Source organism: Pelodiscus sinensis, chromosome 4, assembly GCF_049634645.1.
Source record: "Pelodiscus sinensis isolate JC-2024 chromosome 4, ASM4963464v1, whole genome shotgun sequence".
Classification (NCBI taxonomy): Eukaryota; Metazoa; Chordata; order Testudines; family Trionychidae; genus Pelodiscus; species Pelodiscus sinensis.
In genome coordinates, this window is record NC_134714.1 from 102,929,871 (window position 1) to 102,955,565 (window position 25,695).

General features: G+C 42.5%; 1 protein-coding gene across 5 annotated transcripts in view; it reads right to left on the reverse strand.

Annotated features, from left to right (window-relative positions):
- USP47 (ubiquitin specific peptidase 47) overlaps window positions 1-25,695 on the reverse strand; it is a 172,948-nt gene that overhangs the window by 85,901 nt on the left and 61,352 nt on the right. For all 5 annotated transcript variants that reach the window (XM_075927892.1, XM_075927891.1, XM_075927890.1 and 2 more), the window contains 5 exons: window positions 15,785-15,930; window positions 14,035-14,114; window positions 12,844-12,993; window positions 2,811-2,906; window positions 2,566-2,718 (listed from right to left, as the gene is read on the reverse strand). In XM_075927892.1, coding sequence (XP_075784007.1) covers window positions 2,566-2,718; window positions 2,811-2,906; window positions 12,844-12,993; window positions 14,035-14,114; window positions 15,785-15,930 — 625 coding nt within the window. The remainder of the gene's footprint in view (window positions 1-2,565; window positions 2,719-2,810; window positions 2,907-12,843; window positions 12,994-14,034; window positions 14,115-15,784; window positions 15,931-25,695) is intronic.

The following is a 25,695-nucleotide window of genomic DNA, read 5'->3' on the forward strand; positions in this document are numbered from 1 at the left end:
TATGTAAGATAGGATATGTCTACACTACAGCACTAATTTGAACTTAGTTCGAATTAACTAATTTGAATTAAGCTAATTCGAACTAGTGCATCTAGACCTAAAAACTAATTCGAACTAGCATGTCCACATTGAGTGGACCCTAAACCGAGGTTAAGGATGGCCAGAAGCAGTGCCTGCAGGGCATCAGATTAGGACCCGACCCCCAACCCGGACAGACAGTTCTCAGGGGTTCCCCGCTCACTTGTCTAACTCGATGACGTACAGCAAAACAGTCCTGGCTTGGAGTGCCCTGAATGCCCACACTCAGCACATTACAGCACTCAGCCATCAGCCCGGCTGCACTTGCCGCAGGCTGCCATCCGGGGGAGTCAATCAGGGGGCTGCTGGAGAGTTTCCACCCCGAGGAGCCCGCAGACCCACCCCCACCCCAGTGCTCCTCATCGGGGGCTCGTACCCCATTCCTCCCTCTCATCCTTCCACTTACCCGTCCCTAGCCCCCCTTCCTGATGTATAAAATAAAGAACACGTGTGTTCAAAAATAGAAACTCTCTTTATTTAACAAAACTGGGGGACACTGGGAAAAGGAGATGGGAGAGGGGAAGACAGAGGGTGGGAGAGGGGAGGGCAACTAAAATGATCAGGGGTTTGGAACAGGTCCCATATGAAGAGAGGCTAAAGAGACTGGGACTTTTCAGCTTAGAAAAGAGGAGACTGAGGGGGGATATGATAGAGGTCTATAAAAGCATGAATGGTGTGGAGAGGGTGCATAAAGAAAAGTTCTTCATTAGTTCCCATAATAGAAGGACTAGAGGACACCTAATTAAATGAATGGGTAGCAGGCTTCAAACTAATAACAGAAGGTTCTTCTTCATAAAGCAAAGAGTCAACCTGTGGAACTCCTTGCTGCAGGAGGCTGTGAAGGCTACAACTAGAACAGAGTTTAAAGAGAAGTTAGATAAATTCATGGAGGTTGGGTCCATGGAGTGGTATTAGCCAGGGGGTAGAAATGGTGTCCCTGGCCTCTGTGGAAGGCTGGAGATGGATGGCACAAGACAAATGGCTGGGTCATTGTCTTCGGTCCATCCCCTCTAGGGTACCTAGTGTGAGCCGCTGTCAGCAGACAGGCTACTAGGCTAGATGGACCTTTGGTCTGACCCAGGATGGCCGTTCTTATGTTCTAAGCTCAGGGTCAGGGGTCTCACTGGACCACCTTGATTTTCATGCAAACGTGCTCCTGGGTGGCCAGGCTGGCAGCTATCCTGCCCTAGACGGCCACTTTCCTGTGCCTAGTGCCACGATGTCCGCACTAGACCAGGCGGGCGCCCACCACTTGCAGCCCCGGGCAGGCTCCTGGGAGCCACCAGCCTGGTCCCGGGAAGAGGGGGAGGGCTGGGTGGCAGCAGGTGGCTGGCTCGTGCCGTGCCAGGTGCAGGGTCTGCCGACTAGGTGCTGGCAGGCTTGCATCTGGCACGGGCACCGTAGCCAGACCGTGACCCTTTAAGGGCTCCGGGGCTGGGAGGGGGGCAGACAAGTTTCCCTGGTGGTGCCCAGAGTGGCCACCAGGGCAAGCTGGGGAGGGCTTGCCTCCCACTAGTTCGAATGAAGTGGCTACACAGCCCTTAATTCGAACTACTTAATTCGAACTAGGCGTTAGTCCTCGTAGAATGAGGTTTACCTAGTTCGAATTAAGCGCCCCGCTAGTTCGAATTAAGTTCGAACTAGCGGTTTGTATGTGTAGCGCCTATTAAAGTTAATGCGAACTAACGTGTTAATTCGAATTAACGTTGTAGTGTGGACATACCCAAATATAGTACTTACATGAACAGGAAAGTGCCTCTGAAGAGGCAATTCCCTGTACATTTCTCCCAGATCAAAGGACAAGTATCAAGGTAAGGAGGAAGTGGCTTTTATAACTAGAGCCCTGAAATTCCACAGATATCTGCTTTATATCTGTGGGTATCTGTAGATAGAGAGTGAATTACACTTAATGTCAGTGCATTGTTCTTGGTTTCTAACAAGATGGAAAGAGAAATATACCAGCACTGGAAATCAAACCCAGGCATTTTATATAACTGTGTATAAGACTGCCAGAAGCTCCCTCTTATAAATTAATAGAACTGCAAAGTTCCATAAAAAATAAAGAAACATGGGCTGAGATCTTCATCACTAAGTGCCCAAAGTTCCTTAATCCTGATTAAAGTTCCAAAAAAGTGGTCTGATTTTTAAAAGCATTGAGCGTCATCAATTCCCACTAAGTCAAAGTGAGCTCTTGGCATTCAGCATTTTTGACAGTAAGGCAATTTTTTTCTGATGCCAAGAAAGAAAGAATTTAGGAATCCTAACACACAAACACATAATTTTCAATATATTAGCCATGGTGTTTTCCCTAATGAAATGGTTTTCAACTTTTTTTTAAAACTTGTAGACTCCAAAAAAATTTCAAATGGAGGTGTAGGCCTCTTTGGAAATCTTGGACATAGTCCACAGATGACAGGTTGAAAACACTACCCTGGTAACACTGGATTTTAGAGAAAGATTGTTCTCAGAGAATGTTCTGGACTTTACCTCATCTTCAACATCAATGAACGTGCTCATATCTAGCTCTTCAGGAAAAGTCATTCGATCATTAAGTTTAATCCTGTGCATAGTGGTGTAATCGAAGTCAAACCTTTTCAACTGTAAGGTCAGCAGATATGGAAAATTCAAAAATCGCAGGCCCTAAACAAGAACACAATATCCAATGGACAAGATTATATTACAGATAGATAAACACTATTCAATGCAATGTTACACAAACGACATATATTTACCTTCCTTGCATCACATTTCTTTTTGCATCGTTCGCAGAAATACTGATTAGGGCCATCAAGGATCTCAGGCTGAATGAACGCATGTAATGCTTCTTCCTAATACAAATAAAGATTTACCTGCTTTTTAAGAATGTTTACTTTTATGTATGTGATACAGAACATTATATTTATGCTTGTAATATAAATATAGAATACAATGGCTGCAATATGAATTATTCACACAATCAAAAACATTTTGAATTACAGAAGCCTAGAAGGAGGATTCAAAAAAACCCACAGAAACAAAGGGTCAAGAAATTATCAATTGAAGCTAACCTTTTCTGCCCTGGCTGAGGGTAAGCAGTCAAATCATGAATGACAATACATTACTATTAATTATATTTCATTCAGCCATGTGATGGGTCAATAAAGGTCCTGGTTTTGCATACACTCTAAAATGAAATATATCCCTGTTATCTTGCACATCACATGTAGTCACTTCCATTAAATCAGTTGCTGCATAATTCATCTTTTTCCTTACTTTGGCTTGGTTAAGTCATCAACCCAACTTCCTTACCCTGGCAATTTACAAATGGCTCTTCCCCTTCAGGGACAGTACTTTCTCCCACCACGCCACATTATTCCGGGAGTAATTATTTTGTTCCTTCGTGTCCTCTTTAGAGGTGGTTTTGTCTCAATCTGCCTGGGAATGGTAAAGCTGCTTTAGAATAAATGTCGGGTTTTTTCTCCCATTAAACAAACATTGACACTCTAGTCCCAGTGCAGTGAAAAACAATTGCCATCTTCCAGGTATACATTCCATTTATTAGCACATAAACATATGAAGTTGTAAACCAAAATAGCCATGCGCCACTCAATAAATAAAAGGGAGATGTGACTACGCCTTCTTTAAATACGATTTATAAGGATTGCCATCTAGCTTCTCAGCATACCTGGGAAGTTAGAATGTAATTAGCTGATAATTTCTACTCTTCTTTTCAACAAATGTTGAAGGTATAAATTGTGCAGACTAGTAAAGAAATCTGAGTCCAAAATCCACTTAAAATATTGATTTTTAAACAATTCAATGAAGAATCTTATCCAGCGTTACCAACGGTTAAAGCTTTTACCCAGTTATCTTGAAAACTAATAGACTGGTTTATGAACTACAGATGATACTCCGGAATCATCTATTCACCAGCAACTATCTGCAATCTAAAACAGAATTATTAGGTGCTTATTTTAAATCGAAGAGGATTAAAAAAAATCATGATGCTTTGAAAATCATTGTCTCTTGGTGGAATATAATTGTTCCCTGAAGTCTGAATAGATAAGAGGGGGCTTAGTTGGGCAGAACAGACTCACCAATTGCAAAATGGCTGGCACAGAGCTTATAAGATTACTATCTAAATCATGTTGTTTGATGGATCCCATTTTGGGAGGAGATCAAATATATGGGAAGGTCTTCAAAAAGCCTCCAATTCATCCCTTCTCCCTTCATTTCTTTTCTGAGAACACAGGGAAGCACTAAGAACAAATAACAAAACAAAGATTTTATAGCTCTGCTTTTTCCATATGAAAAAAAATAAAATAAAAATTGGAGTGATTCAAAAAAAAAAAAAAAAAAAAACACACTACCTGTTCTCCAGACCACAATGCTCACAAATGAGAAATGTGCCAAATTTTAAAAATTTACTGTTTTTATAACCAAATACAAAAAGGAAAGAAATAATCATATCTTAACAATCCCAAAAGAGAATTACAACTCTGAAGCAGGAAGGCTCTTAACGCTTTTTAGAGAGCCTAAAATTAAATTGTCTATATACTTGTTTCCTAAACACTGCAGAGTGCCTTTAATCTAAAGACAAATACTGGGAGATTATTTAATAAATACTGGAAGCTATATTCAAGATATAGCAGATAAAAATAAGTAGGTGGTAAATAAACTACACGCCTTCACTCAAACAGATTTCCGTGTTTTGTCAGCTGGCCTTTTGGACTTTAGCTGACCATATAACAATTCAGAACAAATTAAATGAAAGCAAAAACTAGTCAATAACTATCATGGTAAATACCAAACTTGGAAGACAACAAAAACATGGCCACTGAAAGTACTACTTATGGAATAAATGCCAGGCAAAAATCTTACCAATCTCTCCATAAACTACTCCAAATCTTTCTGTGGTCCTTATAATTTTATTCAAGTAACTGCTGTTTATTACATAGGAGACAAGCAACAGTCTCTTTAAAATATATTCATAATATAAAAGAAAAACATTCCAATTTGTTCATCAACAAACAAAATGACATGTGAATGAAGGACATAAGTGGCTATGTAAAGTTAATGTAAATTCAATATGATGTGCAAGTCAACAAGGAACCATACTATAATATACTTATGTTATGGAAAAAAACAGGTGATGTTCCTATGGGCCTCCAAAAGTTGAATGAAATATCATGAACAGTAATGTACTTTTGTTAATGATTTCATTGCTTACCCCAGGAACAGATAATGAGGTGCACTCTGACCAACGGCTTATTGAAATTATTTAGTAACTTCACTATTTTTATTAGAAATATATATACCATATTTCCAACTGGTATCACATGTAAATACAATTGATATGTATAACGTGCTAAGTTTTCCATCTCCTCCATTTTTCCCCACTACATATTCTTTATAATCAATAAATATTCACTTCCCCAATTATTACTCTTTTGACCAACTTCCTCTCATTCAATTATAATTCACTTAACAAAATTAACTGTTAGTATAACATTGGCACTGTATAATTCACCATGTGAGTGGCATCATCAGACCCCTACTATCAGGAGCTGTACTTTAGGAAAAAATAATTTATCCACGAGGAAAGAATGGTTACTTACCTCGTAACTGTTGTTCTTCGAGATGTGTTCCTCACGTCCACTTCATGTAGGTGTGTAGGCGCAGTGCGCATGCATCGGCGGAGATTTTTCCCTCAGCAGTACCTGCTGGGCCAGCAGGGTGCCCATATATACCCGTTGGCCCCCTACCCTCTCAGTTCCTTCTTACCAGAGTACTCCAAAGAAGGGGAAGCGGGTGGGATTTGGAATGGACATGAACACATCTTGAAAAACAACAGTAATGAGGTACATAACTGTTCTTTCTTCTTCGAGTGATTGCTCATGTCTATTCCACGTAGGTGACGCCAAAGCAGAACCTAAGGAGGTGGGGTCAGAGTTCTAGCCTTCTACCAAATGGAGGACCGCCCTATCCAGGGCGGCCTCCTCCCTAGCCTGGTGTGGCAGTGTGTAGTGGTTGGCAAAGATGTGGACGGAGGACCAAGTGGCGGCCCTGCAGATGTCCAGGATCGGGACCTGGGCCACAAAGGCTGTGGAGGAAACCATTGCCCTCCGAGTGCACTGTGAGGGGAGGGGCTGGTACCCCGCCAGACTGTAGCATTCTCTGATGCATGCAATGATCCAGGAAGATATTCTCTGTGTCGAGACTTAAGCGTTCTGCAATGGCCACAAAAAGCTGCGGCTATTTGCAGAAGGGCGTTGCCCTTTCTAAATAAAAGGCCAAGGCCCTCCTGACGTCTAAGGTGTGTAGTGCCTGTTCCTTCCCTGATGCATGAGGTTTGGGATAAAACACGGGTAGGAATATGTCCTGAGATGCATGAAAGGTCGACACCACCTTAGGTAGGAAGGTAGGGTGGGGGTGTAGCCTACCTTATCCTTAAAGAAAACCAGAGAGGGAAGGTCCGAGGTGAGAGCCCTCAGCTTGGACACACGCCTAGCCGACATGACAGCCACCAACAGGGATACCTTGTAAGACAGGTGTAGGAAGGAACACGTTGCCAGCGGCTCAAACGGGGGGGACCCCATGAGTTTGGAAAGGACCAAATTCAGGTCCCACTGGGGAACTGGCTGTCGGACATGCAGATAAAGTCTGTCCAGTCCCTTCAGGAACCAGTTTACCATCGGGTTAGCAAAAAGGGTCTTACCCCTGTTCCCTGGGAGGAAGGCGGAGACTGCCACCAGGTGAATCTTAATCGAGGAAGAGGACAGCCCCTGAAGTCTGAGATCTAAGAGGTAGTCAGGGGGACTGGGGCCTCCATCAGGGAAACCTCTCTTTGGAGAGCGCATGAAGGGCACACACCATGGGGGCGACCTACCAGTTAGGCCTCCTCTTTTTCTGAGGCAGCCAGGATTGGTGCCGAGGCCTGCGCAGTGCCGGAGAGGTGCACGAGTGTCCTGATGCCCCCCACACTGAGACCGGTGTGTTCTGAGATGCTGGTGCTGGTTGTAAGGCTGCCTCCATCAGTATGATTTTGAGGCACAATTCTCTCTCTCGCTTTGTGCATGGCTTGAATGTCTTGCAAATTTTGCAGGCCTCAGAAAGGTGAGCTTCTCTCAGGCACTTAAGACAGGCTCAGTGTGAATTGCCACAGGGCATGGGCCGTTGGCACTTCTTGCAAGATTTAAAGCCATAAGGCCTGGGCATGATGGGCTGCCGGGACCAACTTAACGCAGATAACTCTTAACCTAATTCAGATAACAAGTCTTAACAACTAATTAACTGATAACAGGAACAACAAACAATGAGAACTCCACTGAGTACCAGTAAGGTGTTTGCTAAGCAAGAGCTGAGGAACATTCCAACGACAACCACAGAGGTAAGAAGGAACTGAGAGGGTGGGGGGCCAGCAGGGGTATATATGGGTTGGTATACTCAGGGGTATATATGGGTTGGTATACTAACACCACTCGAGGGGGCTCCTTCCCGGCCCATTGGGTACTGCTGAGGGAAAAATCTCCGACGACGTGCACACACACCTACATGGAATGGACATGAACAATCACTCAAAGAAGAAACATTATTTAGCCTGGTACTATTTCAAACATTAAAAAACTGATACCATACACACTAAGTTCACTGGTTTTGTAACCAAACAGAAAAAGGAAAAAAAAAATCATATCTTAACAACCCCAAAAGAGAATCAACTCTGAAGCAGAAAGGCTCTTAAACTTTTTAGTGAGCCTAAAAGTAAAATGTCTATACACCTGCTTCCTAAACACTGCAGAGTGCCTTTAATCTAAAGACAAATACTGGGAGATTTAATAAATACTAGAAGCTATATTCAAGATATAGCAGATAGAAATAAGTAGGTGGCAAATAAAGTCAAAATTATTTTCAAGTTTTCAATTATTTTATTTTATCCCAAGATGTCACTATTTGTAGTTTTATGGAACTGAGTATCATAGTACTTCACATATTATAATAAACAGACTAATCTAGTCACTGTCCGATATTGTAGACCCTGTCTGAGGCATTTGGAATAAGCTTCCATTTTTCACAAAAGGTCACCGTGGTATATCTACTGCAGCTGATAGCCACTGGTTTAAGATTACCATAAATATTTGTTTAGATCTATGATTATGAGTAGTAGAATCTTTATAAACAGTTAAAGGAATTCCAAATATCAATCGGAAGGGAATGTCAATCTGTGTATATAGGTATTATTTCACGAATCTAAAACTGAAACATTCCAATTGGCTTACAATTCTTTCTTGAATATGGTACAAAGTGTGTTTACTAATTAAATGTCGTAAATTACACTAGTCTTTTTTAATTGCTAGAGTTTGTTAACCTAAAGATATAATGAAAAGCAAACGTTTCCATGGAAAACTTAAGAGGATGGGTAAAGGGAAACTTATCCTTTTATTTACAGATCACTGCTTAAAATACAGATTGGTAATGGCAATGTCATTAAAACCGGACATCTGTTTATACTTACATAAAATGAACTGATGGTCTGAATGCATCTTCTTTAGACAGATCCCTATATCACAATATCCTTGTTTGCAGTCTCAAAAGAGTCAAGATCCAAAAGTGCTCAACATCTATAACTCCTACTAAAATCAAAGGATGCTCAATACCTATCAGGACTAGGCCTGCTGGGAAAGCAGTATGGAGAATCTTTGTGAAAGGCACTTATTCCATGGGTCCGCTGGTAACAGCCCTGTTTCTTATCCCTTAATGCCAGCCCTGTTTGAAACCTGCCTAAACCCATTCTGCAAACTCCAGGTTGAGAGAAACCTCTCCACTGTTTGATAGCCAGATAATTTCACTGCCTAGTGTGGTCCATATAGCAATTTGCATTAAAACAGACTTCTAAACTTGAATATTCTAATATAGGTAGCTTAAAGTTTTCCATTGCCGATCTATAACTTTCTTCAGGATCTAAATCACTGGCCAGATAACCATCAAACCTGTATTGAAATACAACTAGATACTGAGGTCTCAGATCTATGTAAAATTCTTTATAAATTATATGTACATGCTTTCTCTAAACTTAAGCCCTAGAGCAAAGCAAAGTCATTGAACTGATTTATATGGTCTTGCTGAACACGCATTAATAATGTTAAAACTATACTACATGAAATGAACCAAAAAACAAAAACAAAAAAAAACCCAACAACCAGAAAACAAAGAAAAAGTATGGTTTCTTCAAACTGCAAACCTTAAGGACAATATCAAATTGCAGACAGAAAATTTAGTAATTTCCAATTTCATTTTGATTAGCAAAGAAAGCAAAAGGAAATAATTATTCTTAACTCCTGGAAATTTCACATATTTACATTTTTTATGTAGTCTACTATAGCAAACAGTGGCATAATAAACTTTATTTGACATACTATATTCAAATCCATTGGTCTGTCTTTCAAAAGTAATCGAAAATCACTTACCTCTAACTAGAGTTCTTTGAAGGTAGTATCCTCCTTAGATCCCCTATCATGGGTAGTGTCGCCTGCTGCAAGTTCCCTCAGGATCTGACTAGCAAGGTCTAAAAAATTTTACATTCCCTTCCACAAGCCCTATTAGCGCATGTGTGAACCTTTTTCATCTCTCTCTCATTGCTTTTTACCTAATCCTACTGAACCACCATCATCTGTGGATCAATGGAGGATACTACCTTCAGAGAATTCCATTTAGAAACAGGTGATTTTTCCCTTCTCCAAAAGCAAGTATCCTCCATATCTCCCCACTGTTGAAGACTACAGAGCTAAAACAACATCTGCTATAGATAAGAAATATAAAGGGAGGTGAATCAACTGCATATTTAAAATACACAATTATAAAAGAGCTCAAATAAATGGGGCAAAAATCACAAACCGCAACCATGTAACTACCTCAACACAAAATCTTAAAAACTAGTTTGTCTCATCACATAGTATTTGCTGAATATCAGTATCAATTGTAAAATGACAACTAATTTAAGAGCGACGAGGAGTCCTGTGGCACCTTATAGACTAACTGAAGTGTAGGAGCATAAGCTTTCGCGGGCAATGACATGCATCTGACGAAGTGGGTCTTTGCCCGCGAAAGCTTATGCTCCTACACTTCAGTTAGTCTATAAGGTGCCACAGGACTCCTCGTCGCTTTTGCAGATTCAGACTAACACGGCTACCCCTCTGATAACTAATTTAAGCTAATCTGAATATTTATCGTTAAATATTTAAGTGTTGAAGCTTTGTGTGTGCGCGCATATATATTTTATATATATAATTCCAGAATAATTTGAGACATTAACACACCACTCAAAATAAGAGCCAGGATGAACAGAATTATTAAAAACTGCATATATATCAGTGGTCACCAACCAGTAGATCAGGATCTACTGGTAGATCTTGGAGTCTCTGACAGGTGATCCTGACTATCAAGCACTGGCACTTCAGTTGCCCCTCCCCCCACTGTCATGCTGCTCTTGCCCTCTGCCTTGGAGCTTCCCCCCACCCCCGGAGCCTCCTGCTTGCTGTGTAGAGTGTGGGAGGGAGAAGGAGGCACTGATGTCAGGGTATCCCTCCTCCCTCCACTGCTGTACCCCATCTCCACACAGATAGAAGGGGTGGAGGGAGCTTGGCAATGCAAATCTGACACACACTCCTCCTCCCTCTCCCCTGCCCCCTTCCATCTCCCGATCCAACACATACGTGGGGGGTTGTTACTATATTTACTTTTTGCAAAGTGGGTTAGTTTGGTTTTTGACCGGTCTGTGCATGTCATTTCTTTCTTATGCTTAAATTTAATTCTTTGAGTAGTGAATTCTAAAATGCCTGGAGCAATTATCATGGCTGGAGCAATTATCCCTGTAGTATTTGCTGCTCCTGGAAGTGGTTGGCATGTCTGAGACAGGCAGAGCAGGGCTTCTCCACATGCTGTCCTTGCCTGCAGACACCACTCCTGCAGCTCCCATTGATCAATAATAGGGAACCGTGGCCAGAAGAATCTGTAAAGTCAGTGCCTGTAGATGAGGGGCAGCACATGGAGCCATGGATCCATTGCTGTAACATGCCAGCTGCTTTCAGGAATGGTACAGGGCCAGGGCAGGAATAAGCCTGCCTTAACTCCACCGCTCCACCACCCAGAAGCAGTCTCAGTTAAACGGTACCCAGCTAGAGCCTGAATCCCGAACCCCTTCCTGCATCCAATCTCCTGTTCCAGACTGGAGTCCCCCTCCACCCTAACTCATTCCCAGAGCTTGCACCCTGAAACACCTCCTGGACCCCAATCTGCCACCCTGAGCTAAGCCCAGAGACCCTCCCACACTCCCAATCCCTTGGCCCAAGACCAGAGCCTGCACCCCTACCCTTACCACAGCCTGGTGAGAGTGAATGAGGAAGGGGGATGGAGTAAGCAGGGTGAGGCGTTAGAAAATGGGTGGAGCAGGTGCAGGGCCTCAAAGAAGGGGCAGGAAGGAAATGGGCAAGAGTATTTGGGTTTGAAGTAGATCTTACATTGCACTTCAATTGAAAAAATGACCTTGTGGTTAAAAAGGTTGGAGACCACGGATATATATATATACACACACACACGCGCGCGCGGACTCCAACTTTCTAGACAGAATACACACACAAAGGCTCTACTCACTGCATCAATAAAAATACAAAAGGCAGAATTCCCTGCTTCTTGTGTTACTGAAAAATTCCTGAAATACACTTAAACAATGAAAGAGAAAGCCATTTAATACACTAATGTTTGCAACATCTTGAAACTGCAATTTCCAATGCACCTCCAGTTGGATATAAAGAAGCTCCATAAAATTTGGAAAAATGCTGAAAGGCATTCCGAAAATTTTCTTTACACAACTTTTTGAAGTTATATGATGACTGGTATTAAAAGCTTTAAACTATCAACTGCCCTAACTGAAAACAATGGTAGCTAATCTGGAAATAGCAGCTCTTTTGTTAAGAAATTAAAATAATTATATGAATGTTTTACAACAGTGTTAACTCCCTAAATGCACGGGAGAACATTAACATTTAAAAAGAAATTTAATGACCCCAATATTTGCCTTTTAAAAAAAATTTACTTTTTCTGGAAAACTTTAGTTGACTCATCTCCCAGCGTTTTTAATAATTCCATTAAGTATTTATTTTTAAAAACACAAGGTACAAAACAATATGCAAATTACTTTTCTTGTGGAAAGCAGGTAATTAAAAATTATTCCCTACATTTGCCAACACCATTAATGCCAGTGCAAAACTATTAATAAAGAAAACAAGAGGCATAATGGAATTTTTATCATTAAAATTACCAAATGTTTGTCAAATTCATAAGAGATGGATTATTTTTAAACTCTAAGTTATAAAAACCAACAAAGATTAAACTAGAAACCAAAATTCATTGCGTAGCTGTTCTGTTTTCACTAAGCCTTCCAACTATGCTGACAACATCTCATAAAAATGCTAATAAAATATCCCAGTCAATCAAAAGAACAAAAGATATGTAGGGTGAATACTGAAAATTCTAGCAGAAAGAAAATAATGAATTATTTTAACCTCAAGACAATAATTGTATCTCCCCTCCCCTTATACATGCACCAGTAGGACTCATTGAAGGGTTAAAAAAAAATCTTCTAGAACTTGCTAGCTGGTTCACTGCACAAAGACGAACACCCCAAGATGGAGTATCTAGGATGATACTTACCATGTAAGAAATTATACCACTGTCGCACTACGTATTCTATGTATGTATAGACGTACTAGCTGTCAGCATAATAGTACACACCACGCTAGCAAATGCCTGGTTGGAGCCATACGGCCTGATGACCAATGGAATATCCAGGTAAGTGTCAATTCTCCAGCTCTCATAGCCACATTCTAGACATCTTACATAGTCCTTCAGTTTGCCTTGATATAGTTGATTTATGAGATCAGCCTAAAACAAATGAAGAGATTTATTTTGGCATAGTTTGAAACAACTTCTAAACAAGGCATAGCACATAATATTCCCTTTCTTTAGTTTCACACGGACATCTTTTTTTTCCTTACAATTGCAGAGGGATAAACCATAATTATATATTAAGCATACAAAACGTTAACAATATAAATTTTATAATCACGAATGCACATGCTATTGGGCAATAAAATGTTTTGAGAATTCTTGCTCTCTCAAATGTTTACTTTAGAGCAGTATTTTATCATGTTGATTTCCATTTTCAACATATAAAGCAGCACTGTAAAATAAACATTTTACAACATTGTTATTACTTATTGTTTAATCACCATTATATTAGCTGATATAATATTATATGGGTGGTTGGTCAGGAGAAGGTACTATAAGTCTTCTCCAACTCCACACTAATGATGGCCCCCAAATGAGCGAGTATGCTCTCTGCATATCCATAGTATGCAGCAATTTTCTGGCCATGGCCTTTCCTGTTTCAACTAGGGCAGGGAAAAGAAAGCTGCACAGAGCCATGATGGCTAAAGAGTACTTCTAGGGACGTCTCCCATGGTGTGGAACCCCTAAGTTGGCCAGTTATGCTAGCTTTCTGAGTACAAATCAAGAATGAGGATCCAGCCCACTGTCATCAGAATGTAAGACTTTTACATACACATTAGTTAAAGTAATAAAATCTGTAAACCATAGCTTTAAAGGGGGTTTCCTTTAAATAACTGATATTTATAACTAACTCCAGCTTAAAGATTTGCCAGAAATATATACTTAATTTTTAGCTGATTGAAAAAAGTTTTAAAACTTTTGAAAAATAATACTCTTCATAAATAAATCTAAAAAAAACCCCAACCCCATCACACTTAAATCATCTCATAGGTCTATGACTGCCTCGAACAAAGACATTTGAACAAATTTTCAACTGCCTTGCAATTACCACAGGACTGCATTTAGAAGTCAGAGTTAAACAAGCTTTCCCCCAACATTCTTTCCATGCAAAATTAAGTGTTATGATATTATTACCTGCTCAGTTTGCTTCCACTTCTGTTCCAAAGCATCAAACATGACTCTACAAAGCTCTTGTACATCATGCTGCTGCCATGCTGGCATAAAGTAAAATTAATCTCATCAGTGAAAATGGAAAAAAAAGCATCATTTACACCCTTCTAATATCTTCTGTAACAGTTATATACTTTTAAAATAAATCAGTTAGCTTTAAGGGTACTGTCCAAGGTCTATGCTTAAGATATGATTTACCATAAAAACTACCCACGTAGGGCTTAAGTTATTCTAAAATCATAAAATGAGGAAAATTCAAATACATCTTGTCTAAGTTGTACATATGACTATACACACATACAAGTATGAATATACAAGTAAACAACATGGGGGTCCTTGTCTGCTAAGTTACAGTTTAAGACGGTGCTGATAGGAGTCTGGCCAGTGGGCGGGGGCAAGGTGCAAGTGGGGGTCTGGCCAGGGGGAAGAGTGCTGGTGGGGGCGGGGGCAGAGTACTCATGAGGGTCTGAGCAGGGGACAGGTTGCTGGTGGGGGCTGGGGCAGGGACAGCTTGGCCAGTACCTGGAGATCTCGCAGTGTGCATGCTGCTCCTCCCCTCCCCAAAAGAGCCAGTGTGCTTCCTAAGATGCTGGACCTGGCACACAGCTGTGGACTTCCTTCCCCAAGCTACCTGCTTTCCTTCTTGCATGCCAGATCCGATTTCTCAAGAAGCGTGCCTACTGCTCCTCCCCAAAACAGCCAGCATACTTCCTGAGAAGTTGGAGCTGATGTGCAACCGGGAATTGCTCCTCCCCCTGCAGGATTGAAGGCAGGCAAGCAATAGAGGGAAGGAAGTCCCCAGCTGTGTGCCAGATCCAGCTTTTCAGGAAGCCTGCCAGCTGTTTTGGGAAGGGAGGAGCAGTGTGCATGATTGCTGAGATGCCAGATCTGATGTGTAGCTGGGGACTCTCTTCCCCCATGCCATTTTCCCAGGAGAATGTGCCAGCAGGCTCCTCCTTGGGGGTGGGAGGGAATAAGGCGGTGGGCTGAAACACCTCGTGATTGACTGGTTGTGCCCCCAAAAATCAACTAGTCAATCGGGTTGGTGACCACAGGTTTAAGGCAAATGAAGTCTCATGTCATGTCATGTCATGGCAGGATAAGTGAAAAAGTGGCATATCAGCAGGGCACAGGGCAGAATCATATTGTTCAAATGACCAACTGTGCATCCCCAAATTAAATTAATGACGTTTAACTTTAACTTTTGTATTTCTAGGTTCACTTGTTTTTTGAAACAGCTACATCATCTTTTTTAAAGGGGTTTTATTTTAAATAACTGATATTTATAACTAATTCCAGCTTAAAGAAATATATACTTAATTTTTATCTGCTTCAAAAAGTTTAAAAATAATTTGAGGGAAACTAAAATTGAAATTCCCAAGCAAAAAAAATTGTAACAATCAGTTTGATGCTCTCAAGCTTTCTTGAAAGTTTGAATTCAATTATGATCAGAGTCTGTAGTGAAGAAATCTAAGATTATTTTTCATTCGGTGATTTTACACTACAAAACAAAAAACAGTTTTAAAAACTAAGTGTCCATTTAAACTATTCTACTGGAACTTGGATTTAGGCTCTTCTTTAAAATGGTATGAACAGAGATCTTTTTTACACCATCAATATCCATTTAGTGCCATTATATGTGCCTTTGAGTAATAACTGGAAAACAACAAAATCATGCTAAATTTTCCACATAAAAGTTAAAATAAAAAATTACCCTCACTACTATCCCATCCAAAGCTCCGTGTAACATCTGTTGTTTCAATTGCTCTTTTTTTGCTAGTCTGCAATAAAACAAACAGTCTTTGAAGCTGGTAAGGGATGCTCATCACTGCATCTTCTTCAGATTCTTCAAATTCCCATCTATTAACAAAGAAAACATTGCCCTTAAAAGTATGCTAAGTTATAAGAGCAACTGTTTGACGTAGCTTAATGAGAATGAAAATGTTCTCCAGGTTTCATATCAACTAAAACTAACCATAGTTTACAAAAATGTATAAAATAAAATGTCAATCATTTCAGAATCACTGATTTGGCTGCTGCTAACATGGACACAAGCAACACTTAGGCTTACAGCTTTTACAGATACTGTTCAACACCGTGGTTGGTTGGTTTTTTATAGCTTAATGTTTACAATACATTTTTAAGCACCTAAATGATAACGGTGATAAAGAAATAGCCAACATGGACTATCAAGAACATATCATGCAAATAACTATTCTCCTCCTTTGACAGGGTTACTGGCCTAGTAGTTAGGGGGAAAGCTATAGATACAATTTATCTTCATTTTATCTTCATTTTAGCAAAGTTTTTGATCACGTGTCCTTGAAAGCAAACCAGGAAAATGTAGTCTAAAGGAAATTACACAGTAGGTGCATAACTGGCTGAAAAACATTACTCAAAGGAGTAATTATTAATACTCTGTCAGACATAGGATATACGTTGTGAATCCTTCAGGCACAGAAGAGAGGAAATTACCTTGTGTAATAACAATGGTTCAAGATGTGTGTCCTTATGGGTGTTCCACTGTAGGTGTCTGTGTGCCCCTGGTCTGAGATTTTTGGTAGTGGCGTCCCCTAAGCCCACGCATGTGATCTCCCTCCTTCGTGATGTGCCTCGAGGCTATCTAGCATTGCATGGGTAAAAGTCCCTCACTTCCTTCTTGACTGAAAAGCCCTGAACTTTGAAGTAGAGAGGAGGAGCGTGGGTTGTGGAGCACCCATAGAGACACATCTCGAACCATCGTTACTGAACAAGTCAAGTAACTTCCTCTTCTTCGCACAGTGTCCCTATGGGTACTCCACTGTAGGGGACTCCAAGCAGTACTCAACACTGGAAGCTGGGACTTTGGAGTGGAGTCTGTTACTACACAGAGTACTGTGGAGTCAAAAATGGTGTTGGAGGGAGCCAGTTTAAAAACCAGCTCCCCTTCACGGACCAGTTGCCTGTCGCCCCATGCTGCAGCACTGGATCCCAGGTGATTCCGGGTACCTGGATGTGCTCAGTAGCAGGGCCATAGTACCATGTGAGGGGGATTGAGGTTCTTCCCCACACAAGGTCTCCAGGGTACCAGAGTTCATGAAGTACCCTGGGTTCACTCAGTATCACAGATGGAACTTTATCAGTACCAATGGTTGAGATGGTGCAAAGCATTCCTAGATGAGAGCTTTCTTGTGCCGGGTGCTGAAAATTGTCAGTGCAGCACTTTTAGAGATAGTACAGTAACTCTTTTTCCATGGGTACCAAGACCACAGGTCTCCAGGATACTAGAGTTCATGGGTTACCCTGGGCTCACTTAGTACTACAGAGGATTGTTAGCAGTACACTGTCAGTACCAATGTTTGGGAAAGTGCAGAACACTACCTAGCTGGGAGTTCTGTCACACCTGGTATTAAAAGTTTTCACAGACAATACGGTACTGTTTCTTTAACACTGCCTCAGAGCCTGATTACCTCTGGCTTCTCAGGTGATATGCAGCCCATACTGCAAAGCAGGGGTGGGGGTGGTGGGAGGCCCTTCTAGTACAGTGCTTCAGAGTTAGGTATGAATATGGAGGTGGCAGCTTTGGAGAGCATCCCCTGGCTGCCAATCACTCAGAGCTTGTTTTTAGCAGCCTTTACAAAAGAAGTCTGCTGTGTGTGTTTGTTTGTTTTTTTTAAAAAGATTCTACCCCCCATTGAAGTTAAAGGCTCTGGGGATGATTTGTTAGAGTGTCCCCTGGAGACTGAAGTGCCTTCTTCCTAAGAAGGAGTTTTAAACTATAGCTCCCAGTTCCTGAGACTGCCATTTTAGGTAGTGGCTTCAGAGAGGTAGCCCAGTTAGTCTGTAACTAGAAAAACTTAAACACGAGGGCTATATCTACACTCGCAGCTTCTTGCGCGAGTAATACGCAAATCAGGCTAAGCGTGGACTATTGCCGAGCCTCATTTGCATACCTAATGAGCCACCATTTTTTTCAGAAGAAGCTCTTGTGCAAGAAGCCGCGAGTGTAGACATAGTTTTTAAAGTGCTGCTAGACTACTTGGCTAACAAAACACATAGCTGGTATCATGAGCTTTCAAGGGTGCAACCTGCTTCTTCAGATGCATTAAAAGTCTAGTTCCAAACCAAATCAGGGACTGGAGGAAGAGAAGGAAGGGAAAAAAACATTAAATTAGAGTGTTCATATTACATGAAGCAGAGAGAGAAGGTACAAATTATTCTTAAGTACCCATTATTTGGTTTTTTAAGTCACTGGAATGTGGAAGGTAGTGTGCTAGTCAAGTAATGTCTTTATTCATACCTTTGTGATAACTTCATTTACAGGTTTGGGACCTAAGTGCCAATGCTTCCCGGTGTATTTGGCTTGTGGAATTGGCCTGAAACAACACAGGTGACTGAGATCCATTCATAAGTGCCCTGTGCGGCCAAAGGCTATAGAGAAGGAAGTGAGGGGCTTCCCTGGTGAAGTGTTAAATTGCCTTGAGGCAGAGAACATGCTAGGGCTCAACTGCTACCAAAAACCTACAATTAGAGGTGCAACATACACTACAGTGGAACACCCATAGGGACACTAATAGAAGATAGAAAGGTAAGGGGCTTTGGTAAAGGGCTTCAATAAAGAGAATTGTGATGCTTGTTTTTCACGTCAAATGAAGGAAAGGGTAAGAATTAATGGGCCTAATTTGCTGCAAGAAATATTTATTAGACACTAGACAAAATTTTCAAACTATAAAGGACAGTTAAGGCCTTATCTCCACTGGCACATTCTGTTGAAGAAAACTGCCTTTGGATGACAAAAACCTGAGTATCCACATAACAGCATAGCAGGTATCACGATATAAACCTGTTTTTCGTGACAGAAAAACTCTACTGCCACGAGGGATTTTGTCTGTATGCTGTCAACAATCATGCAGTATGTACCAGGCAGGTTTCCTGTAGAGTTTATTGCACTCCAGAATGTATTTCACAATGCCTCTTCAGCCATTGTGAACTAGGGATGTTAAGGACTCGACTATTTGATAAACAAATGCTTATTGGATAGTCAACAGGATAGTTGACTAGTTGCTCCCCCACACCTTGCTGCCTCTATCAGACAGAGGTAGCAAAGGCGGTTGGGGGAGGGAGAAGCGCACTTCAAAGCAGCAGTGCAGCAGGGAGCCTGGGCTCTATACAGTACTGCTGCTTTGAAACACCATGGTGCTGTTTCAAAGGGGCAGTGTTGCAGGGAGCTCGAGGTCAGCTGGAGTCCCCAGCTGACCTGGGCACTCTGCAGCACTAAACCCAGGATCAGCTGTGCGGTGCTGCCCCTTTGAAACACCATGGCAGCATTTCAAAAGGGCAGCACCGCCCTACAGACTAATTGAATAGTCAATGCAAAACTGCATCGACTATTGGATTAGTGAAATATTTAACATTTTTACTTTGAACTCGGCTGCCTTAGAGATACATAAATGTTTACAAGTAAAGACATGCTCCCCTCCCACCTGCAAACTCTAGGCAGTTTAAACATATTTCCTGTGGCACATTGTGTGGTGGTCTTTATGGCATCTTTTCAAGAGAACAGAGATGGCAGCTCTAGACCCAAATGCTCTCCCGCTTGGAACAATGCAGATCTTTCACATCTGACTGGTGTGCGGGACAAAGATTTGGTGCAACCGGAATTGTAAGTAACCTGTAAAAACTGGGACATCTACAGTCTCAATTCTTGAGCCCTGTGTACCAAGGGATATGAGCAAGACACCTTACAATGCACAGCCAAGATTAAGGAACTCCGTTAGGCCTATCACAAGGCAGAGAAGGCAAACAGCCAGTTTGGTGCTGCACCTAAAACATGACTGTTTTATAAATAACTGGGCAGAATTCTGGGTGGGGCCCAATGACCAAACCCAAAGACATTGTGAATAGTTCTCAGAAAAGAGCCAGAAATACTTTCCCAGATAGACAAGTTGATGAGAGCCAGGAGGTAAGGGTCAATCCAGTGTCAACCTGTGTGCCCAGCAGTGAGGAACTGTTCTCAAATGATGTTTGTGAGAATGTCTCATTGTTGAAGAGACAACGCATGTTAAAATGAAGGAAGACACGCAGGACAGACTGCTCTGCAGGTGGGCAGGGCTGGTGTCTGAAAGGGTGGCAGCTATGCAGGATGGGATAGAGGTGGTGACTTGGTGAGCAGTTGCTGTGCAGGTGGACTGGATTGAAGGCTGAGCAGGCAGTGGCCATGCAAGGTGGGACCGAGGTTGTCCCTCAGTGAGCAGTTGCTGTGCAGGCGGGGCAGGTTGGGGGCTGAGTGGAAGGTGACCACCGGCAGCCATGCAGGATGACCAAAGGCTGTACTTCACTATGGCCAAACGTAGCATTGATGCAGGCACAGATAGCAATAGACTCTTCCTGGGAAATAGTGTCCAAGATTGGCCTGATGTACATATTAATTGTGTCACGGAGATTCCATGGCAGGGTTGCCTTTCCCTACCCTTCTTGTACAACACTTTGCTAAACTAGCCCTCAATGTGTGCTGCTGGAACCAAAGCAGCACACAGTTTGGCTGCATAAGGAGAAGGGAGCCTCCCACTCACCTCCAAAAGCTCAGCCCAGGCTTGCTTGTTACCCTTGAGCAGGGATGTGTCAGCGATTGCAGCCTGCACCCAAGTGTAGGAAAATTAAAAATTGCTTTATGTACAACTGCTGCACAACCCAGGTCTGTACTTTCTTGGAGAGTCAATCTAACCCCATCCCCCACACACACTTCATGCCCAATTTAAAAAAAACAACTCACTATGATAAAAGTGTCTGCAGAGATCTGCCTACCTCCAGGATGATCCAACATAGTGGGAATTTATTTCCAGGGCTGTCCATTCCAGACAACTGTAACAATTTTTATCATAGAAAAGTATTGCAGGGTGCCCAACCTGCGGCTCTTCAAAGAAAAAATTGCATGGGACGCTTGCACAGACTTACAACTCTCTCCCCCCCCCCCCCCCCCCCGTCTCTTTGCACTGTATCCACCACTATTTTGGGTCTTCATCTGTAACAGGTTGGCCACCCCTGCACTATTGTTAATAGTAACTTTTTCATTCTGGACCTTGAGAAGTCAACCATCTTGGTCACCATCAGACAGAGTATGCCAGCTAAGAAAAAAAGCCAGGGGCGCGTGATGATCTGATGAAAGAAAAACTTAAAGAACAACAAATAGTCTTTCAGCACCATCGACTAACAAAAGTGTAGATGGGATCATGAGCTTCCATGGGCACAACCACTTCTTCAGATAAAGTATTGCTGAGTCACTCCACTGCTCAGTCAGAGAAAAGAGAACAGAGATGAGCTATGGAGAGAACTAGGAAGATGGAGCAAAGAGAACACAGATGGCACCAGACACAAGATAGGGATAGGAAACCACTGAATGCATGATCCAGCTCACTCAGAACCAAAATGACAGCCTATGGAGTATAATACTCATGAACAATAAGAAAGACCATAACCTAAGGCTCCCCCATCATAACTTTTCCCAGCAGCCATGCCTCTATTACTCCCCCTCTCTCCACACATGGCTGCAAAGGTGCAATTCTGGCCCAAAAGCAACAATCCAACGACCAATCTCAGGCCTTCCATAGCCAAATGATGCATCAATTCAGCACTCTCTAATTCTGATTAATCCAAATCCGATAAGTCATCGTTGTCATCTGCTAGTAGGTCCATAATTAGGTATGGTACAATGCACAAGGTCTTCTGTACAGTGTTGGTAAGGGCCAGAAAGCTGGGATCCATGTTCTCTCACCACGACTGCTTGAGTTGGCACAAAATCCAGAAATCCCCAGGGATGTCTGGAAAGAAGAGAGATGGCTGATGGGACGTTTCTCATGTTCCCATCATTCTTAGCACTGTATTGCACGTTCCTGTAGAGTGTGAAGGTGACACTAGGCCCTATGGGATGCATGCCCACAATGCTTTGCTCTGTCAACGAGGGAGCTGCAGATGTGGCCACAAGTTGTCAACAGCAGGTACCAAAACACGGTTTGGAAGGTTTCCAGTTTTGGCGACTTCTGCCAGTCAACAGCACTTTCCATCACCAAAACTTACCAGTGTACACACAGCCTCAGTACTTAAACCAGTTACAAAGGGAGGCTGTGATTGCATTTTAATTAAAAGTATGCATTTAATATTTATGATACTCAGGCCATTTTTTAAAAAGCCTGCATTACAAATGAAATTACTGTACGTCATTAAAAAATTTGCAAAATAATTTATAATTTGCTTTAAATAGATTTCAAAAGACATGAAAATGTATACACGTTATAATAAAAAAGCCAAAAGAGAACAGTTACCTATTTCCGTAACTGGTGTTCGAGATGTGCTGCTCTTTCCCCTTCAACCCAGGTGTGTGTATGCTCGCCACATGAAACAGTGCCGGAAGATTTTCCCTCGGCAGTACCCATAGAGGACCAAGATCAGTGGCCTCTGGAGTGGTGTGCACATGCTGGGTTATACAGGGCGCTCCCAGGCTCCTCCCTCCTCAGTTTCTTTTGCTGGGGGCCTCTGACAGAGGGGAAATAGGGTGGGAGGTTGAATGGACATGAGCAACACATCTTGATGAACACCAGTTACAGAAACATATTTTCTTTGAGTGCTTGCTCATATCCATTCAACATAAGTAACTGTAAAGCAGTATCTGTGGAGGTGGGAAGGAGACTCAAGAACATGTGAATTGCCACATCGCTCTACCACAAGTCACATTGTTCCTAGCATAATGTGTAATTGCATACTGAGCTGCAATGGTGTGCACTAAGGACCATGTTTCAGCATGACAGATTACCTGGATAGGGGACATTTGCTATAAAGGCAGCAGATGAGGCCTGGGCTCTGGTTGAATGAGATCTGACCATGTGTCGGGCTGGAATACCTGCTAATTCATATCACATGCGTATGCAGGTGGTGATCCATGTGGATATTCTCTAGGATATCAGGTGGCCTTTCATCCTATCCTCGTAGGCCACAAGCAGCTATGTGGAAACTCATGGAAGGGCTTTGTTCTGTCATGTTTCATCTGGAGGGCCATCCTGAAATCTAGAGCTTGAAGACTTCTTTCCTCATTAGTTGTATGAGGCTTTGGGTAGAAGACTGGAAGGAAGATGTCCTGGCCCCTATGAAATGCCGAGACCACCTTCAGGAGAGCAGATGGGTACAGCCAAAGTTGCACCTTTATCCTTGAAGATGGCATAAAGTGACTCCAATTTTAGCACATGGAGTTTGGAGAGTCTTCTGGCTGACCATGGCAGTGAGAAAAAGAGGAAGTTACTCACCTTGTGCAGTAATGATGGTTCTTCAAGATATCTCCCCTTGTGGGTGTTCCACTCAGGTATGGTGTGTCCTTGCGCCAACTATCGGAGATTTTTAGCCTACCACTGCCTTCCTGCATTGTGCGCGTACAGTTGTCATCTCATGCTGTTTTCTTCCATTAGCTGCATGCACAGCACAGGTCCGCTCCGTTTCTTTTCTACAAGAAATCCTCTAATGGACTCTACAGTAACACGGAAGAAGGGAGGGTAATGGAGCACCCACAGGGATACACATCTTGAAGAACCATCATTACTGCACAAGGTGAGTAACTTCCTCTTCTCCTTCAAGTAGTATCCTTGTGGGTGCTCCACTCAGGTGACTAAAGAGCAGTAGCTGCCACCTGAGGAAGTGGGCGTTGGAGTCATATATGAGAGGAGGCAAGAATGGCATTGCTCATAGAGATGGTTGGTATCAGTCCTTGCTGAAGTGCATCATGTTGGGCAAAGGTGTGATGCAAGGACCATGTGGCTGTTCTGCAAATGTCAGTCAGGGGCACATTATGCAGAAAGGCAAACAGTGCAGCCATTAGTCACGTGGAATGCGCTGTGACCATCTGAGGTGGACACTTCTTTCGAACTCTATAACGTATTTATACAGTTCAATTTCCACTTTGAATATGTTGTGCAAAGACAACTGTTCCTTTGTAGGGACCGAAAATGGAAATAAATAGTCTATTTGACCTCCTCGATTGTTTAGTCCAGTCTATGTAGAACACCACTGCCCGTCTTGCATCCAAGGTATGTAATATTGCCTCTCTGGAGGAATTGTGTGGTTTAGGGCAGTAGATGGTTAATAAATGGGTTCATCAATGTGGAATGCAGAGATAACTTTTGCCAAGAATTTTGGGTGGGGCCTGAGCATGATTTGGCTTTGGAGAAGATAGTATAGGGTGGGTCCGCCAAAAGGGCTTTGATCTCTCCTACCCACCTGGCAGATGCGATCACAACCAGAAAAGACATTCATGGCCAAGTGTTGTAATGATGTGTTTGCCAGTGGTTTGAAAGGAGGCCTCGTTAGTGTGCCCAATACAAGATGGTACAGGTGGATGTATGCACAGACATGTTTTACATAACTACCAAGCAATTCCTGGCGGGCCTGGCAAAGAGAGACAACATTCACCAGTTCATGGAAAACGGTGATGGCTGACAGATGGACTCATGGTGCTGAAGAGGCCCTTTCACCAAGGTCCCTGAAGTATTCTAGTACAGTAAGTATCGGGGTGATATTGGGTTAAAGATGACATTGACTGCACCATTCCTGAAACTGTCCCCATTTATTTTGGTAGGTATACCTTGTTGTGAAATGGTGGCTGCTGAGGAGGACCTGCTTTACTCTGAGAACAGGTAAGTTCTTCATTCTGGAACCACGGAAAAGCCAGGTGGTGAACTTGAGTGCTCAAGGGGTCACGCATGGTGTTGGGTCAGCAGGTAGGTGTGTGCGTGGGGGGGGGGGGGATTATGGGGAGGGGAATGGGGTTGGTATTTGAGAGGTGATGTAGGTATTGAAACCATGGCTGTCTTGGCTAATAAACAGTGATCAGAATGACCCTTGTGCAATCCGCATGTATCTTATGGATAAGCCTTGAGAGACCAGGGGAATTGGTGGGAATGCATACAGGAGAGGAGCCATCCTTGGTACTGTAACGGCCTCTCCTGCAGAATGCTTGGCCTGACGAGCTCTGGGACAGAAGTGGTGGCATGTGCACTTGGTTGGTATCGCAAAAAAGTCTATCACCAGGAATCCCCATTATCAGAATAAGCTCCCACTTGTTATGCTCAGAAAAATGCCTGCTCAGATGATCTGCCATGGTGTTCTTCTGGCCTGGTATGTACATTACCGCCAGCATGATGTTTTTCATGCACCAGTTCCAACACCAGATCACTTCAGCACTTAGAGAGTGTGATCAGGCACCCCCCCCCCCCCCCCCGATGGTCAATGCAGAATGCACGTGGTATGTTGTCTGTGAGGACACATATGGTCTGGCCTCAGATGAGCGAAAGAAAATGCAGGCAGGCACTGTAAACTGCCCTAAGCTCCAGTTTATTGATATGTAACCTCATTCTGCCATGGACCATCTGATGCCTGCAGTGGGCACTGCATCCTACGAGTGATGCCTCCGTATCTATTACAGTGAAAGGGCACTCTGGTGAGGAGGTTGTATGGACAGGTCCACCATCGCAATGAAGACAGCACTAGCGCCAGAAGTGTGACTCATTTGGCAAAGCGGTGTTAGTTGTGGATGCAGAATGATGCCAACCATGCCTGCAGACAGCACATGTGGAGTCTGGCAAGTTGCACCATGAAAGTGGTAAGACA